Here is a 20,595-nt window from a genome sequence, read left to right on the forward strand (position 1 = left end):
ATTTTTTTTCATCGGCTGCCAACAAATTATATCATGAGTAAATTATGCATTTGTTGTTATGGCAACAAAAATTGATCAATAATATTTATGATATTAGCTCATGCGCGGAGTTAAAAATGCTCATTTTAGTTAAAATGGGCGGTCAACTAAATTGCAAAAGCAGGTTCTTCAACGCTCTCAGTTCATCATTGGTATGGGCCCGGAGGTTGGTGGCAGAGTAAACCAGCGCTAAAGTGGGCTAGTCTTGATTTTGGAGTAAAATTTACTTCATGAAAAATAATATGTTCAGCTTAACTCCCGCCAACAAGGTTTGATTTATATGCGTTTCGAACTTCTGCGTGGGTACTTGTAGCATTTAATTTGCGTAGCAAGTCATAACCACTAAGCTGAATGGGATTTGTGGTAAATGCCTACAAACTAGCTTATATATAAGCAGTGTGTATACTACTATAGTAATTATCAGTTATAAGCTACAAAAGTATGACCTTACTTTGCGCAGACTTAATTTTGGGTATAAGTAATTTCCAGACTCTACAGGATAAATTTAGCCTGGGTTAACTCCATGATCTTAATATAATCATAATGAAGAAGAACTGCACATAAAGAAACTTAAAATATTCTGGAGATACAATGTTTCAGAACTGAATTAAGTTTTTACGCTTGAAATTTTCTGGTTCAGTGCTGAAATGCTCTGAGACTCAAGTCCGTGGGCATATTTTGAGCTCAAGCATATCCATAGTTCTTTCTGATCTCGGTTGTTATAAATCGACAGAAAAGTCCATTTATGTTTTGGTGGAGTAAAATACGTCTTTTGGTGGATGTGGCCATAGATAGATTTTCGGTTGCAAATAAAACTGCCCATAGCGCATAATAGGTCAATCACGGTTAGCAATGTATTTCTCACGCAATTGGCCATTTCGGCGTGAACTGGGAATTAGAAACCCGACAAAACGTTTGTTTTACGATGCTTAAATATTGGCCATGGCGTGTCAATGAAGCATTCTGATTATTGTTCCATAATTTTTTTTTATCAAAATGGGAAGAAAATCATATATGTGAAGATGGCTTTTTTCATTCAAATATATGGTCAAAATAAAATGAAGTCGGAACACCCACACACTGCGCGATGCGAAATGCCTTAACAAAGTTATATCATGATTTGCTTCTCTGGGAAACGACTGAAAATCATTAAATCCGATTCAACATTCCCAGGTTGAGGTGCCATCCGGAAATGACCTCTGATCATACCAACGCACACGGTGTGTTCCCAGACCAAAATTACAGGGTCTGGGTTTGGGTTCCGGATGGGAATGGTCTGATCAGAGGCCACTTCAGGATGCGAATGGTCTGATCAGAGGTCACTTCCGGATGGGAATGGTCTGATCAGAGGTCACTTCCGGATGGTAATAGTCTGATCAGAGGTCACTTCTGAATGCTAATTGTCTTATCAGAGGTCACTTCTGGATGCTAATTGTCTTATCAGAGGTCACTTCCGGATGCTAATTTTCTGATCAGAGGTCACTTCCGGATGGGAATGGTCTGATCAGAGGTCACTTCCGGATGGTAATAGTCTGATCAGAGGTCACTTCCGGATGGTAATAGTCTGATCAGAGGTCACTTCTGGATGCTAATTGTCTTATCATAGGTCACTTCTGGATGCTAATTGTCTTATCAGAGGTCACTTCCGGATGCTAATTTTCTGATCAGAAGTCACTTCCGGATGGGAATGGTCTGATCAGAGGCCACTTCAGGATGCGAATGGTCTGATCAGAGGTCACTTCCGGATGGGAATGGTCTGATCAGAAGTCACTTCCGGATGGTAATAGTCTGATCAGAGGTCACTTCTGGATGCTAACAGTCTGATCAGCGGTCACTTCCGGATGGTAATAGTCTGATCAGAGGTCACTTCAGGATGGTAATAGTCTGATCAGAGGTCACTTCAGGATGCGAATGGTCTGATCAGAGGTCACTTCCGGATGGGAATGGTCTGATCAGAAGTCACTTCCGGATGGTAATAGTCTGATCAGAGGTCACTTCTGGATGCTAACAGTCTGATCAGCGGTCACTTCCGGATGGTAATAGTCTGATCAGAGGTCACTTCAGGATGCGAATGGTCTGATCAGAGGTCACTTCCGGATGGGAATGGTCTGATCAGAGGTCACTTCCGGATGGGAATGGTCTGATCAGAAGTCACTTCTGGATGGGAATGTTCTGATCAGAGGTCACTTCCGGAAGGGAATGGTCTGATTAGGGGTCACTTCCGGATGGCACCTCAACATGGGTCGTCAGGTAGCTCTACTTCGCCTAACAGTTGGGTCTATATGCAAATACCAATATTTTTAACTAAAATAAATTTTACCGCAGGGTTAATAACCTAATTAAGCACTACCTTGTAAGTTTGGTGCAAAATTTTTATAATCTAGGTCAAACTAAAAATAACTAACTTTGTGCTCTGAATCTAAACAATGGCATTATTGTAACCCTGGATAATTCTTTTGACTTTTTCTGAATAAGTACATGAGAAAAAAATCGTTTAAAAAAATCTATGAACTTAATAGCTCAGAAAGTAAAAAAAGGAAATTTGCTCAATTTTACATTACTTAAGCAAAACCGAAAAAATATTTGAAAAAATTTTAAACAAAGGCCCTGATCGAGCAATTTAATCACTACTATATCATTTACCGCTCAGTTACGAAAAAGAAAAAAAACTTTGCGAATTTTAATTTCACGCTTTCAAACCCTATTTCCAGTTTTCGGGTCTCAAAAACAGCCGACAGCGTGAAATCGAAATAACTCAAGCACCTCAAAGGTTCGGAATGCCTTTTGAAATTAATATTCAAACATACACAAAAAAGCAACAAATTTTTTTTGGAAATATTCTAAAAATAAGATCAAGTTGTTAAATTCATCATTTTACAATAAATCAAATTTTCCATATTTCTCGACCATAGAATGAGTGGGCAAGTGGAAATCAAAAGAGCAATTCGACGAACAAAAAATGTGGGTTACAAAATAATTACGCCTCCCATTTTTGAAAACATCTAATAGCCAAATAATGATCTCAGACGTGGACTCTGCAAACTGAGATTATATGATTTGCACTTAACAGTAAACAATCTATTGAAATTTCATATAATTAACTCAGATTTCTATAACTAACGAGATCTATATGAATCTCACAGAAAATAATTTTCTAAATCGCGTTTTTTTAAAAGTGAAATGTTTGAGCAACCAAACGTGCATTCCAATGCAATCAGTAAGTACAAAGGGTTTTCCTATTTATCTTTTCGTTTTGACCCTTTTGAGTTTCGGAGGAAAAATTGGCTCAGCTGGTATTTTTGTTCAGTCAGTTTTTCTGGTCGTCATAAAGGATGTAGAATTGTATCAGTGGTATCAATAGAAAATAATTCGATCGTAAAATGTATTATTTTTTTGATTTTCGTTTCAACAGAATTTCACTGAGTTCACTGAGTTCATTACTACTTCAACAACAGAAGTTCTTAAAATGTTGTTCACTCAAAGTTGTTGACCCAGTCGGCTTGACCTTCTGTTGCAGAAATCTAAACTGATTTCTTGATAATTTTGCCTTTTTTACATAAAGATTTTGACTAATATTTGAAAAATATCGTCTCAAATTTAGCTGACGCGGCCTAACTAAACAAGCAGGGTCTCTTTTGTCTGCTACTTTTTTTCTATCAGACAGACTCAATTGGAAAAAACGTTCTCTCGGATTTTTTAAATGATATTTAAGTGTTTTTAACCATTTAGTCAATTTTCTTTAATAAAATTGCCCTAGAGATACTTGGAACAATTCTGTTTAGCTAGGACAATGAATTGTTTTCCGTTATATAACAGATTGATCTGGAATACCACTTTCACCAGATTTCTAGCTAACTTGAAAATAGTTTTCTCTGAAATTGCCTAATTTTTTTAGCCTTTTCATTGTTGCGCACTTTCTTTCTCTCTCTATTTTACGCAAATTTGTAAAAGTTTGAATAAATTTAAACAAATTTTCCAACAAACAGTTTTTCACCAATCAATTCAATTTTTAATTTACTTTGTAGAATAAGAAGATGTTTTGTTAACTGATCAAATCAACAATTCAATGATTGTGTGGCCTATTAATTACAACCGTAGAGAAATATCGTTGTGAGAAATGTTGTAAAACTAATCTAAGAAAAACAAAACGTCCCAGAAAGTAGGTGAAAAATTAATCCATTCAATTGAGGCTGACCAGTTCAAGTAGTTCATGTAGTGTTTATAAAAAATAAAGGAAATACGTTAAGCAAATATTTTTTGTCCGTGAAAACATAACTCTGGAAGACAAAAGACAAAAGTTGTAAAGTCAATAATGAGTTTCTCAATGCCACTTTTTTGAATAAGAAAGTAAATTGCATTTTTCCCTTGAATTTAAGTCAGTATATTTTCAAATTTCAACCAATAATCTGATTTTTTTCTGCCTAAGCACTAACACTTTATGCATCAGCTGCCGAAAACGAAAAGAAACCATCAAAATCACCATACAAAGGGCAACAATATAAAATCGAAAAAGATTTATTTGAATTCACTATTTTTGTTTGTTTCTGCTTTAGAAAAGACATCCGACCTTCATTTGATCAAAATTTGTTTCTGGGAGGAAAAAAATGTTTTTTTTTAAATAACTTTTTTGTTATTTCCAACTTGGTTTCTGCTTATGAACTGCTTATGAACCGCTAGTGTTGTTTTACACTAAGTTGGACAGTAACTATTAAGATTTGTACCTTGATCGTGGAACCGAAAATTTTGAAAACTTGAAAATTTACTGTAAAGGATTTCGTTTGTTTTTAATTGTCTTAAATAAAAATAAAAATCAGTTAATTGTTGCTTGAGTTTTAAAAAATTGGCAATTAATTTACGATAAATTTTGCAAAAATTAATAAATGTTCAAGGGTAGACGGCTTTGTTTTTCCCCACTTATTCAGAAATAATCTGTTTCATTAAAACAAATCCTGACATCAACATTGGCTAGGATTGGCTAAAAACGGGAACCTGAAACGAGATTGTAAAAAAATCTACCATATTCTGAACTATTGTTTTTTTCAGTATGCACAGTTTTTGCGTTTAGGATAAAGCGGAAAATTAGTTGAGCATTTGGTGTTCTTCAGTCTTTTGGATACGGAGCATCATATTCATTTTTTTTGAAGAGATGATTTTTAGCCAACAAATTGTTATTTTGTTAACTTTTTGCAATCAATTGTTGTTGAGACTGCCATTATACACAAGAGGGGAACTATTACAGAAGAGGCAGGCTAATACTTCTACACTAATTTTTGTTGAAAAATTCAGTTTTAATGATCAAAATGAATTGAGGTTTCTTTTGATTAACTTTTTAAGTGTAAAACAACTATTTTGATTAGAACATTTTGAAGTTCGGTTTTTCAAGCAGTAAAGTTTTCAGCTGAAGAAGAGTTTTTCTTTTTGTGCATAGTTGAACAAGCTGGAGCAAAGAAGCAAAATTGTTTAAACTATGAAACTGCAGCGTATTGAGAGAGAAGAAATAGTATATCATCAAATATATTTTTTAAATTTTTTGCATGAATTTTGTTAATAGGGCTTAAAGAATAGGAATTGTTTGCCAAACTCATAACCTCATGAACGATTGCTGATCAGTTACTCTTCAGTATTGTTTTGTGATCAACTCCATATCTGATTACCAAAAAAACATCCCAGAGCCGAATTCACCAGATACTAAGACAGCTATCGGATAATGATATCTAAAGCACCACCGATTCTGAATCCAGTGAAATTTTTGATTATCTTGGTTTTTTTTGACGTCTGGTCGCAGGGCTACAAACGCAAAATAAATTTAACGCTCAGGAAATTTCTCAAGGCGCCAATCCAATTTTGGTTCCGCTTTTGTATGGGTAAGAGATCCTCCGTTCTTATGCAATGCAAAGGTAACATTGTTTTCCAGCATTTGTTATGAAGGAGCAGAAAGTACTTACTGGCAACCCTTAAAAAACAAATTCCAGACTATTATCAACAAAAACAAATCGAGATTAAAAAATTAGACCAATTTTCAATAAAATACCAAAACTATGTAAGACTTTAAAACTAACTTCAAAAGTGCGATCGGGACGTTAGCCATTTCCTCTGATCTTATTAAATTTTCTGTAGTTTCCTTCGAATAAAATAGTGACAAATGTCAAAAACTTTTCTCTAAATCAGATTGATTTTCATGAGAATCACCGTTTAATTTAGAGTTCTAAAGTTCTGTGGCTTGGTACTGTTCCGAAATTCGAAGTTTGGATTTTTAGTATAAATTCCTAACAATTCCTTACGATAATTTAAATGACTTAAGAGTTTTTTAAATTGTTTTTTACAGAATGTGCTCTAGATATTAGCACTAAAATCTTTGTCACTTTGAAACAACTTTTAGAAGACACATGATTCTTTTTTCAAGACTTGACAACGCCATAATACGGCTATTAGGGGACAAAATTTGTCATAGGTTTTGACACCGGTTGCGTCCGATAAATCGTGTGTTTCGGTTTTGAATTTAATCGATCTTTTTCCAATATCGCCGACCAAATGCTCAAAAACTGCGATCTACTAAAGAATAATTGTTCATCAGGAGATCGATCACTTCTCGAGCCTAAAAATAAAACGATCAAAACTCATTTAACAAAAAAAAAACAATAAAACAAAAAAGTTTAAATAAATTTGACCTATTTTTCCGCAATAAAGACTGTTTAAAAATAACGATTTTTTTCATGGACAAAATTTCAGCCAGTGCCAACTATGTGACGAGCACCCAATTTCTGCATCACCCATTTGTCTATAATACAGCATTCAAACTACTGACCTATTTGTACTCATAAAAGGACTTTACTTTCATACCTTGAGATAGACCTGAAAAATCATGCCCTCCCTTCAATATGAGATAAATTTCGTTTTGTACAACTTTGTCTCAAAATCTTATCTACGAAAACTTTGGAAAATTGATTGCAGCGTTTTATAAAATGCTTCTGAACAATAACATGCATACTTTTTAATGACATTTAGAAATTTTTAGAAATTCTTAGCCAATTGAAATTTTTGATTGCAATTGATGGAAATAATCTAATATTTTGATGTCATTTAATGACAGTTAATGTTTTATTATGAAAAGTAAATTGCTGGGCCATAAAATTGATTTTTGAGTTGAAAAAAAAAACTCGAATGTAAAAATGGGTAATATTTAATAGGCATTGTAAGTGTTCTGACCTTTGTTCGGGTGGTATTATGACTCACCCTTCTGACAGGGTTGACAGTGGGTGCTGTAAGTTGAAGGGTGGCACTCCAGAACTGGAATACGTTGTAAATGGCAGAGGTCTTGGCAGCCATGTTGCTCACTAACCACCAAATGGGACCTGAGCACACAACAGACATAATCAAGCTGAAACTTGATTTATTTTGATGGCAAAGAAAACCAACCACTGAAATCAAGAACTTTCATTGCACTGTAAAAAATTAGTAGTAGAATTTTTTACTGCAAACTATTAAATTTAATTCTTACGGAATAGCTTAAGAAAATCAGTCTGTAGTCTGTTTAGCGGGGAAAATTGCAAAAAATGTGGAAAGACTGGAAACTTACACAACCAGCACTTCTTAAATACCGGGGTCGAGACCGAATGATTAATTTTCAAGAACGTACAAAAGATGTTTAACTTGTAGGAAGTTGCATGTCCAATGTTTAACTTTTAAGAACTTGTAAATGGTTAATTCCACTTGACATTCTGCCATTTACCGTCGAAAGTGCGTAGGAGTTACTTGCTCAGCTTGTATAACATAATACAATGTGACCTAACTTGACAAAACGGTCATTTTTTAAGTTTTATCAACTCAAGAGCTCCTTTTGCAAAAAATTTGATAAATTCTAATCAATTGTGATTCTTTATTTACATTTCACGGCTAAAAATTGTTACAACAATTAACATTTTTGGAGCTTGATTCACTTTCGTTCGTCTGCCGATGCGCGGAATATGTGTACATTGATATCCTGTCTTTCGTTTGCGTCATTTTTCTTTTGCTACAGTAAAGACAGAATCGTTATCTTCTAAGAACTCTTGTTCTTAGAACTTATGTAAAATTATACGTTTTAAGTCAAATGTTTAGCTCGTAAAAACACTGAAAGTCGAATGGGCAACATTGAAGAGCCTTCGAATGGTGGGCTTGTAAGAACCCGTAAATTTTTTTGCGATTTCGTTCCGGGCGAGTTCAGCTAAAATTGTTTCAATTCATTTTACATTCAACCATTTACTGTAGAAAGCGCGTAGGAGTTAGATGCTTAGTTTAAATGACAATGCAATGTGACCTAAGTTGATAAAACAATAATTTTCTGTTCAATCCACTCAAGAGGTCATTTTGCAATTCAGTTAATATGTGCTAGATCTCAATGCGCTTCTATATTTACATTTCACGGCTAATTTTTTTCCCGCATATCTTGAGATGCTTATTTTTGCTACAGTATAGGCACAATCGTCATCTTGTAAGAATTTATGTTCTAAGAACTAGTACAAAAACATAGTTTTTAAGTCGAATGTTTAGCGTATAAGAAATCTGCAAGTCAAATCGAAATCATGGAAATTAGATGCGGTAACCTGGATTAGAGGTTGAAATGGGAACCAGTGACCGAAGGTTTCCCGCTGGCTCAAAAATAGTCTTCGTGGATGATATTACGGGATTTTTTTGATTTGGAGTTAACTTAAACATTTTTTCGAAATTTATAATGACTGCTCAACAAATAGAGAACTCGAGGACTCTCTAAGTGCAATATAGTGGTAGTTTTTCATTACAAAAAACTTCAGACAAAATTTTCAGCAACCCTCTTCAAAGCCTCAACTATTTTTCTTTAGATAAGTTCTGATAGATGAACTCATAAAATTAAATTCGCGCCTTTTTTTCAAATTATGAAATATTTAATATTTCACGCAGCACAATTGTGTCTATTGTGTTTTCTGAAATGTTTCACCATTGCATGTAAGAACAATGACTGCATTTCCACTTTGAGATGTGCACTCAATCAATCAAAGATTTCTCGAGATTCTAGGTCCCCTAAATGTCAAAAGTGAGCCTCAGTTTTGAGCAACAGTCTAGCGAAACACTGTTTGTTGAACACAATTTTTACCTGTTGTTGAACACAAGAATATGGTCTTTTGGCAAGGAGGGATCAAAACTTGGGTTCCAAAGTTATCTTGATTATGATAGTGTTTGTTTTGAATTTTTGCTTGTTTATGTTTGTTGTGATTATGATTGTTTGTTTTGCTTGATGATTTTTTGCGTTTATCAGCCAAACATGTCAAAGAGTTTTTCACGTGGTGATACATACATGCCAGAAGCTTAAAACTGCCGATGTTAAAACTTTCATAAAAATTTGTGGGTCGTTTTTTACAATTCAAAAATTTGAATTGTGGGGCGCTGTCTTTTTACAATTCAAAAAATTTGAATTTTATTGGGGCGCTGTGTTTTTTTAAGATCTGTTCACACATTTTATTGATTTTTTTTGAAGTCAAATTGGAGTAGTGATTTTGGTCACGCCGAAACATGAAGTCGAGCGAAAAAGCGATTGATTTTGCGGCGTAAAACTTTTTCGCTCTAAATTTAAATTAGAGTGAGAAAACGGTGTTTGAAAAATTTTTGCTCTATCGCTAGTGGTTTTTTGTTCATATGCGGCAATTTCACTTTGATTTTTACTTTTTTTTCGATTTTTTGGATGGGATTTTTTTTCTAAATGGTTTCACTAATCCATTCATAGTCCGTTCTAGGTCTACTTTTCTGTTTAGTCAATGAAAATCTTTTGAATTGTACGTCAGGACTTGTCCTGCTATGTTTGTTAAGATCTGTTTACACATTTTCATGATTTTTGAAATCAAATTGGAGTTGTGATTTTGGTCACGCCGAAACAGGAAGTGGAGCGAATAAGCGATTGCTTTTGCGGTGTGAAATTTTTTTTTCTCTAATTTTAAAGTAGAATGAGAAAACAGTGCTTGAACGAAAATTCACTTTCTCGCTAGTGGTTTTTTTGTTCACATGCGGCAATTTCAATTTGAGTTTTAGCTTTTTTTTCGATTTTTTGGATTGGTTTTTTTTCTAAATGGTTTTCCCAATCCATTCATAGTTCGTTCTAGGTCTAGTTTTCTGTTTAGTCAATGATTGATTCTAGGCCTAGTTTTTTATTTGAACCACATTTCAATTTATTGCTATTGGTTTTTTTATCATGCGGCATTTTGACATTAATTTTCTGATTTTTTTTGATCGGATTTTTTTAGAAATGGTTTTCCCAATTCACCCATAGTCCGTTCTAGGTCTAATTTTTTGTGTAGTCAATGAAAATTTTTTGAATTTTATGCCAGGAGTTGTCCTGCAGTGTTTTCCACTTCAGTTTTATCCATTCCATCAAACCCTTGCTTCACCATTATCAGTCTTACTATCAGACTTTTGTGAAAGCATTGACCTGAACAATTACCCGACAATTGATTTTCTATACAATGTACATTTTAATTGAGCTGGACCCCAACCCTCCCCACCTCTTCCCCGTTCGTATAATCCAAGATGGTTTCATAATTGGACACAGTTTGAAAAAGTTCTGCCTGCGGAGTGAAGAGTATTTATTTGTTGGCTCTTTTCCGTTTATGCCCACAGTACACCAGTACACAATGCACCCCCCCCCCCGCCCCGGTGCCAATGAAGAGCGCGTTCCTTTGAATTGTAAATCTTTATGTAAATTTAGCACACGTGAGAGCCTAGGAGCTGCCATTAGTATAGATGCACAAGCTGGTGTGGGGAGGGAGGGGGGGGGGTTTCAGATTTGTACCAAACTTGTACTGGACCGATCTCGCATCTAGCTTAATAATCCAATTTGTTTTACCTGCATCAACAGAGTCCACGAGATATAGCATGCCACAGATGGTGTATGGAGTCCATGCAATCACGAAACCAAGAGAAGACACGAAGCAAATCAGGTTCACTTTCCTTGTCCTGTCAAAATTTATTTAATCCATATTTTACACACAATTAACCGCAACTTGATACACTTTGATAAGAAACACACTAATACATGTATATGTTAATTGCAAGATCTTAAATGACATGCCGCATGGCCAGTAAGCACCAAGATATGTATGAACTTTCAAGATATTTACACGTGTGTTAACATAACCAAAATCTTTTGCTAGATAATCGAGAAAAATTAACCATGACATGTTGTATGACAAATTTGCATAAATAGTTAATGCTAAACTTGCTTATAGATGCTATCCGGGATGCCATTTGTTAGAGCCGTAATAGGATAAAAAAATGACTGACAAATTTTGAATTTTCGGTACTAATTTTTGACTACTTTCTGAAAATTTAGTTTTTTAAAGAGATATTTGTAGATTTAGATCCCGACTTAAAATAATTTTTTCGAGATCATGAATGCTTGGAGAACACGGCTGCTGAGAGCAGGCACTTTCTGGTTTTATTAGGATTTTTAATGCTGCGATTGCGCAGAAGCCACAATTTTTATGCTAACCTATTTAATCTATTTTTTATAGCTAGCAAAAATACGAATGCATAATGCTTGTACACTAATACAGACCCCCCACAAAAGATTTTAACTGCAGTTAATGGATCTAAGAGAATTGTGTTAGTAGTTGAAGACCGAATTTTAAAATAATTCCGCAAGAGGATGGCATGTAAATTTCCTTAAATTACTGGTACTGCAACTGGCCAGTCAATCGAAACAAGCTACAAATTGACAAGACATGCATATGTTTAACACCATTGACAAAACCAGGAACATCTTTCAAGGTTTTGAAACACCAACAATGCCTGATCAATCACGATAAAGATCGTATATAGGAATAAAATAAATATAGACTCAGAAATATTTCTGGACTAATTCGCAAAAGCCTTTTCACTTTTGACAAGTAAATTAAACACAAAAGAGAAGTTTTTTAAAACTTTTGCCTAGTCCCTGATATCGAGTTGTCAGATAACAAAGTGTGTATACAGCTGATCAAAAGCAATTTGAAAAATTTTATTAAGGGAAAATTTATAGTATTTTCTCACCCTATGGTGGTTGTCAAATATTTACAACAGCTCTTTTATATATTTTTTGATAATTGTGCCGACCCCACTTGTGGGGGGGAGGAACTATATACTCAAATGGTTTTTTTTTGTTCAGTCAATTTTGGCCGATCGATATATTCATCGCAGAGAAATGTGGGTGGCATCATTAAAAAGCTGGTCCAGTGTAGAAGTCAAAATTAAAAAGATTTTTTCGATTTTCGTTTTTTTCGAGGAGTTATCGAGGATTGAAGTTTTGTGTGAACACGGGGTATTTGTTCACTTTTAGGGTGATTTTTCTTCAAATTAAGATATTTTTTTAAATAAAAAATAGTATTTCAAACTTAAATTTCTTGCCAATTGAATAAATTTTGTTTATCTAATACACTAAAAGCCATAAAAGAGACTAGTTCTGGTCTCATAGAGAGCTTCAATATCAAAAAATTTCGAAATTTCGAGAGCTCTTTTCTATAAAACTTTTCTGCTTTTTTGCTTTTTTAAGTCACCCAGAGACAACTCACTTTTCATATCGAGGTTCCCTTAATGAGAAACCTCTTTTACAGTCAAATGAGGCCCAATGAACAAAATAAAATCGTTTTCAAGGAATTGCTCGTTTTTTTTTTAATTCGACTCTGAGTTTTCGTAATTTTAAATGAAATTTTGAATTTCGTTTTGAGGTTTCACTATTTTTTTGGAGTCCTATGGCAGAGAATCATTGACTAACTGTACAATATGTTCCATAATGAGATATAAGTGAGCATATCTAGTGCATTAAGTGGACAGCTAATGGCTGTTATGCCTTTCAAAATAAATTTTTGAAAAAAATTTTTAAACATTAACAAATCAAAAACTTATTTTCTTGAACTCTTAGCCAGTCTCAGGATTGACGGTCCACCTTCCTTCCTACTGCAAATAAAATTTTTTTGGGGTGAGTGGTTTTATCTTCTAACTATTGGTTATATGATCTGAATGCCGCAAGATATTGGAAAAAAAAGTAAAATTTTTGGATATTTTCGCATTTTTGGTTCCTTTTGAAATATTATCACATTATCCTAATATTGATAGCTCCCATTGCCTTCAAAAAGACGTTCAATGGATCAGAGATTAAGTTTTCAAAGAAAAGTGTATGGATTAAATGGCTTCGACACTTTCTTCTCGCACTTTTCTACTGAATTTTGGTTTTCGCCTGTTTTGTTGTTGTTTTTATAATCTTATGACTTATTGTGATCTCATATTGATTATCTATACATGACAAACTTTTTTTCCTGCCATAGTGTTATTTCTGAGCGTAGTTTTTGACCTCCGTTAAAAGCTTATGAGGTTAATGGCTGTTAAGACTTTAAATATAGTTTTTCGAGATTTTTTTGGAACATTAACCAATCCTAAACTTTTTTTTCGTGAACTGTCAGTCAACCTTAGTAATTTTTGGATCCTTTTTTTTCTACTGCAGCCAAAAAAATTCTGGTTAGTGGTTTTATCTTCTGCCTTTTAAATTTAGAACTTTATTGCCACTGGTTTTCACATTTTTTTTAATTTTTCGGGTACTTTTTCTTATTTTTGGATCCTTTTGAAGTCTTATCATATTATCCTATTACTGATAGTTCCCATTGGTTAAAATTAGACTTTCAAAGGATCTTATTTCAGAGAAGAAATTATTATTTAAATTGCTTCGACACTTTCTTCTGGCACTTTTTTACTGATTTTTTGGTTGTTGGCTGTCTTTTTTGTTGTTTTCAGTAACATGTTGTAAGGTCCTTATGACCAAATATGAAAAGCCAACACACCTGTTTTCCATTTAGGCATAATTTAGCGTATTTAGTGGATTCCGTTGAAAGGTAATGAAATTAATGGCGTTGATACTACGAGTATTCTCAAAAAATTAGTGGTTCTTTTGTATTTGTTCATGTTTGATTTTTTAAAACCAATTTGATAGAAAAGAAGAATCCCATTGCTGTTAAAAAATCAATTGAACATAGAAAAGTTTTTAGTGAAAAGTTCATTTTTTAATGCCTTTGACACTTTTCTCGCTCAATTTTTCTCTTGATATTGCTGTTTTTGGCTGTTTTTGCTCTTTAGGTAGCCGTAGATTGCTGACAAGTCTCTTAGGCATGTAAATGAGGATGTAATTAATGATTTTATCCGAATCAGTTAATCAGTTTATAGCCTTTATTCTTAAAGTCTTATGATATACATTTTCAAACATTTTTCAAACTTTTCAGTTTTTGGTGTTCTTTTCGTCAAAATTCAACTTATTTTCATCAATGAGAGGTCACATCCAATTTCTTGTATTCCAAAAAATAACATATCTACTGATATTATTTGCCACCGATGCTTTATTTGTTGGACAATATGCGTTTTATAAACGTTTTTTTGAGTGGTCATTTTTAGCGCTTCTTTTTCTCTTCTTTCAGAACAATCGCGTAGTAACAGATCACAATGGTTTACAAGTGTGGTCCGTATAAACTTATTTAATCTCTTAGTAAAATTCCGGCAGCTGAATTAGTAGAAATGAGAATTGAAATAAAAATGCATAATATTCAGATAATAGCTAATGATTTTAATGATAGCAATAGCTTGTGTTTTCGCAAATAGTTTCTAATTTTTTAGGTTTTTCTTTAGTTGGTTTCTAAGGCTTAAATTACCCAAATTTAAGGTCTTTTGGTTTTGTAGTAACTTTTGGTAATTTATCACGGATTTTTTAGTTAAAGCTAATGATTCTTAAGACTTGAAATTTCTGGGTTTAAAAAACATTGATTAAATTTTGAATTTCGCCTCATTGACCGTTCTCTTTGTTGACTTGTAACAGAGTCTCATTCAGAAGATTTTCCGTCCGCTGTATAGTTAGGAGAATTTAAGTTTGCGTAGTTAAAGTTTTATCTGACTGCATTTTGACGTTGTTACTATGTGCTTTTAAATTTAGATATTCAGTTTTTGCCGTGAAGTTTTTGTTTTTGCTCATTTTGTGGTTGGTTTTATGTCTCGTAGTCTCTTTAAGGTCAGATCTTATTGGCGCTGTAATAAAGCATGGCATTATGTAATTCAATTAGTAGATAGGCTGTGAAACGATTGTTTTAAACTCAAACATCTATTTTTGTTATTTCTTCACTTGGTTGACAATCAAGTAAAAAATGTAGATGAGCTCGGGTCGGAACATCGTGTGCGAACGCACATTAACGAGCCACCTTGTTGTGACCTAAATTGATAATGCGTTCGAATGCTATTTAGACTTTGTCTTCTATCCATGCCTTTTCCTATCTTGGTGAACAATTTTATTTCTCTGACAGAACTTTTTTCTTGATAAGCCTGAACGATGTTGGCCTTATATAGAATTTTTTCTAGTCATATTATGACAAAAATTTAATAGAGACTTCTCCAATCTACTAAATCATTACTTGATTAACCATTTTAACTAAAACTCACAACCCAACCAGATAAGTAATAACCCAAATTCAACTAGAAGCTAAGATCTTTGCCCATAATCTACTTCAGTTTCACTGCAAACTGTGTTAATGCTTTCATGTCTCACCCTTCAATGCCACTTGGGTTATTTCTACTAGTCGATTCGTTTTTGAATAGGCAACCTTATCTTGTGATTGACGTACTCTAATTCGTCTCCTGGAAGAGCGCGGTCGGTTATTACTCTGAGAAAACACCCGTCTTTCATGAAGCACGCAGACTTATCTCTCCTGTCCTCAACATTCCCATGTTTGACTTAACCGACTTTTTGATTTGTTGATCTCCATATTTATTGTCATCCAACTCAACTAATCAAAAAAATGAAACTGTACTTACAGAATTAACTTGTACAACAAATATGAGATATTAGACTACTAAAACCTATTTAACTGTGCAGTGTTCCCAATCAAAACTGACAAAGAGTTATAAAAAATCCGCTAGTGTTACCCCTATGTTCGGATATCTAATTAGAGATCAACAAAAGCCAAGCAAGTATATGGTTAGTCTATTCGTTCTAAAAGCAAGCTCTAGTCCATAAGAAATTGGGTGAAAATCTGAGTAAAGGAAAGCAGTAGGGCCGAGATAAGTTTACTCACTCGTCTTACTCAGTCGTCATTTAATCTATTGGTACTTGATTAACAGAAATATTCTCCAAAAATTGCCTCAATGAATGAGCTCAAATTGAGTTATGTAATATCTGATAATGAGTTTGGTTTAGATATCTACGTCTAGGTTTTACAAACAAAATTGCCATACTGCAAAAATGCCTTTTAGTTGTAATGTTTTGGCAGGTCATCAATAACTATGATATAATTATTCTATGATTTTGGCTCCAAGTTCTTTGTTTTGTAGCTGAAAACTTCAGGTCAGATATAGAAATGAATTCGTATCTGAACCGCTATTTACTCATTCATTTTTTCTCATCAATTCAAATTACTTCAGCGTTTCATCTTTTTAATGTTTCAAAGTTAGAATTCGTTTTCTTCTCGAAATGATTACAGGCTAGTACTAAATAGGTTGTTCTTCTTTTTTTGCCTAATATCAACGTTCTTTTATTCAACTTCTTTAGATGCCTTTTCACGTCTTGTTGAAAATTTTTATCTCTGAGAAACTTTTCTTGATAACGATGAACGATTTTGTTTGTAACTTCATTTTTTCTCATCATGTTATGGTGATTTTGCTAGAGAGTTTATGAAGACAGGCTTTATCAAACTATATGCTGGAATTGAACCTCAAGAACAATGAAAAATGAAAGATTCTGAAAAATGAAAAAGAAATTTTAACAACAAAAGCGAGAAAAACTCAAAAAAACTCAGTCAACGCCATTAAGAAATCGATAGGTGAAAAAAAGAACACAGGAGTTTCTTTTCCAGGAACAGAAAAAAATAATAGAATTTTTAAAACTCCGACTGAGAAAAGAAATTAGTTTTGAAAAGCATGTTTTTCACGTCACCTAATTAAAAAAATTTTACTAAAAAATGACCCTTTCAAACAAAGTACATCACAGAATGAGATTAGTTAGTTAAGTAACTTAAGGAATTATAGTACGCCCTTAAAATTCAAGTTGTTAAATATTTCAAAAAAAAACTTTTTTTCACAAAGTGCTCAGGAAGTTTTGATGAAGTAGAAATTTTAGACCTGTTAGTCTACTAGCAGCAATAACTAAAATTCTCAAAAAGTTAATCAACGAACGTATGACATCTTCTCTGTAAAAACTTGACATGCTCAATACAAATCCTTTTGGTTTTTGGCAAGGAAAGCAAACTTCTTCAGAGAGGATTGGGAAATCAATACCAAAGATAGAACAGCAGTGCTCATAGAAATAAAGAAAGCGTTTAACGCTGTCGAACAGAGCATTTTACTACGGCAACTTAAATTTGTAGGAATGTTACGTCACATGCAAGAGCATTTAACCAAATTTGACTGGCGGGCAGCAAGCCGTCAAGTCTAGCGATCTAAGATTCAGTCTTCCAAAAGCACAACACTGGGTGCCACAAGGGTAAACTCAAGAGCAACTTCTTGTTCAGATCTTTGTGTTCACATCACAGAAACGTTGACACCGATGACAACATTATGTGACAGAAAAAAGCAGAAAACTCGATTGCTTGCATACTTCCCAAGACTTATCCGAAAAATACGCTGTTGACAATAAACTTACACCCAACTGCGAAAAATCTTAGTTCAAAAACCTGAAGGCTACTGACACAATTTTTAAGTGCAAGTTATCTATAAGGGCAACAAAAACGCTATCTATAACGGAAATTTAAAAGAAAAGTGTTACAAAGCTTAGAGTTCAAATAGATGAAAAACTGAAATATAATGATCATGTAGGAGTCCTATGTAATAAGTTGTCAAAAATTTGCGGACTGTTCTATAGACTCGCTCTACCAGAGGCGCTCAAATCGTAAAAAATTAAAGAGTTTATCTGCCTCCAAGTATAGATTATGGCGTCGCAGTATGTGGTTCAAGCAGCAAAAACGCACTAAAATCTCGAAAATCCAATCAGCAAGATATTATTCAAAAAAACACAGCGTGCACATCATTAATAGGAGAATTGCTACTCATTTCCACTCCGTTAAAACATTACTTATTCGCGATTTTTTTTAAAAAAAAAACTATTTGAAATACTAAGAATAAGTTGTTATTGTTTCTTTATTCAAACCTGCTTTTATTTAAAAAGTGCTAATACGCAAGCAACTGAGGTAAAAATTTTTCAGAATAATGCTAAAGATAACTGTTTTGTCACCAACAAATATACCTCCATCCTAATTTACCGATCTACCCTGATTGTCCCCCACTCTTTCCACGCTCAATTTCTCCAATTTACCTTAGTGCTGCTACTTGGCATCTTTCGACTAGTACATTTGGGACTTTCTGATGACCTAGCAAATTGGGTTTTCTTTTGCTGTAGCTTGGTTAATTACTGTAATGGTCATAACTTAGTTGAAAACAACGTATTATTATTATTATTAATAGGGAAACCAGTTTTCCAATTAAAATTTCATTTTAACTATATCAATGCATATCAATGGCAATGATTTTTTAATATCTGCGAACAATTAACCAGGCATAACAGAAATGTGTTAGATGACTGAAGTGTCGTGAAGTATATCAGTGAAAAATGTCAAAACTATTACAAAAACTTTTGGTTGGCCTATTTCTTTCGTACACTACATTTTTTAGTTTGAAAAGAAATATGGTTGTCATTTACATTTATATCTTTTTGTTATCAGAAACACGGCAAATTTTGATTTATTTGCAAATTGCTGTTCTGAGGTCAATGTTATAGAAAAATATGAGACCATTTTAGATTAAAAAGATATGCACACGTAGCAAACTACCAGATCATTGTATCTATTGCTGTTCTACTTTTGTTTTTGGACATATTTTTACTATATTAAGGAAGAGTATTGCAGTGAATTCAGATCGAAATTTTTTTGTTCCACTTTGCCTTCGATTTCTTTAATGACCCCGCAACCCTAAGTACCAAGAAAATTTGGGAGCCTCAAGAGTCTAAGCGATGTATTATTTGTTCTCACTTTTTTGAGCATGAATACGTTGCGAAAAAAACTGTAGTAAAAACTAAAATTGCCTAATTCGAAATCAACTTTTTTTACGTTAACTTATATTTAGGTAAAGTTAAATTAAGGTTTACCTTAAGTATACCATAAACTGGCTTGGGGAGTAAGGAAAAGTGCTTATCCGGAATGGAAGATATTTATAACAAGGCATCGATGATCTTTATTTCGTGTCAACATTTGTGTTGCCTCAGCGAGGTTTTTAAGCTACTTTTGCACGATAAATTCTGACATAACATGAATACGTTTTGGCAAAACATCAAAATCCTTGACAAAAATACAAAGATATTGGTTAATTGAACGCATATTGCCTTTTCCTATCAAGAAAAATAGAATAATCGGATCTTTTCCGTTTGTCCCCCACCCCCCCCCCCCCCCTTAGTACGTTATGCGCCCCCCAATTACAGAGCACGTGCCATTACATAGTAAATCATTATGTAAAAATATGGCACGTGCGTCTGGTGGTGCAAATAATATGCGCCCACTAAGCTGGGGGGGGGGGGGGGTAACAAAGTCCACTAAGCTGGGGGGGGGGGGTAACAAAGTCCACTAAGCTGGGGGGGGGGGGGGGTAACAAACGGAAAAGATCCGAATAACCATATATTTGTTTTCCTTTCAGTGGGTATTAATTGATTACCGTCTTGTGATATCATTGGTGAATATTGTGACGCGTCTATTGTGTCGTTTTATGACCAGTATATAGCAAACAAGGATTACAGCAACTGGAACTGCGTATCCAAAGAAGCACACTAGGGTGATGCAAAGAAGACCGGCTGGGGTGTCCGCGTCCCAATTGATTCCAAAGTCGATCTGTTCCGGGTCGAGTTCGAAAGGTTTCTCTGGGTAAAACGTCCAGATTATTCCGGCTGTCATAGCTGCTGCTGGTGCAAATGCGAAGAAAAAAATGGTGGCAACCATTCTGCACAATCCGTATTGCTGGCCTGAAAAAGTTTTAAAAAAATATCGCAACCCGAATTGAATTGTATGTAAATTAGGTGAGAATCTAAAGAGAAGAGTTCAGGTGGTAAAAATCAACCCAAAAGTACACAAAGTGTATAAGTAAATGCAGCTGCTCTTGGCTGGATGATCAAAAAGATATATGTCAATATTGTCCAATGGTCAGTAAAGTATACATTATTACTACAGAAATGTTTCTTGCACAATCAAGTTATCACTCGTTAAATTTTCACAGGGATTAACGTAAGAACTGCTTTGCACTGCTATTAAACAAAAATTTTTGTGTTTTTTAGCGTTGAATACGTTAAGGCTGCGAATATTTGTAGGGCTACTTTGTTAATGTTGATTTTAATAAACACTGATTTTGTTAATGATACCACTTCTTTGAGCAAGAAATAATCTATTTGAATTATTTTTTTCAGTCGACCCAATATTAAAATTGGAGCAAGAAAATTGTCCTCTTTTACAACTTTCTTTCGGCCAAAGATTGTAAAAAAGAATGTGATGAATCAACAGAAACGCAACACTCTGACCT

General features: G+C 34.1%; 2 protein-coding genes across 2 annotated transcripts in view; one reads left to right on the forward strand and one right to left on the reverse strand.

Annotated features, from left to right (window-relative positions):
- LOC142342971 (transmembrane protein 120A-like) overlaps positions 1 to 20,595 on the forward strand; it is a 318,405-nt gene that overhangs the window by 16,041 nt on the left and 281,769 nt on the right. The window lies entirely within an intron of this gene.
- LOC142351769 (uncharacterized) overlaps positions 1 to 20,595 on the reverse strand; it is a 60,657-nt gene that overhangs the window by 5,447 nt on the left and 34,615 nt on the right. The window contains exons 4-6 of the mRNA XM_075403923.1: positions 19,741 to 20,044; positions 10,889 to 10,998; positions 7,273 to 7,391 (exon numbers count right to left, since the gene is read on the reverse strand). Coding sequence (XP_075260038.1) covers positions 7,273 to 7,391; positions 10,889 to 10,998; positions 19,741 to 20,044 — 533 coding nt within the window. The remainder of the gene's footprint in view (positions 1 to 7,272; positions 7,392 to 10,888; positions 10,999 to 19,740; positions 20,045 to 20,595) is intronic.

The sequence above is a fragment of the Convolutriloba macropyga genome, chromosome 1 (genome assembly GCF_964194025.1).
Source record: "Convolutriloba macropyga chromosome 1, txConMacr16.3, whole genome shotgun sequence".
NCBI lineage: Eukaryota > Metazoa > Xenacoelomorpha > Acoela > Convolutidae > Convolutriloba > Convolutriloba macropyga.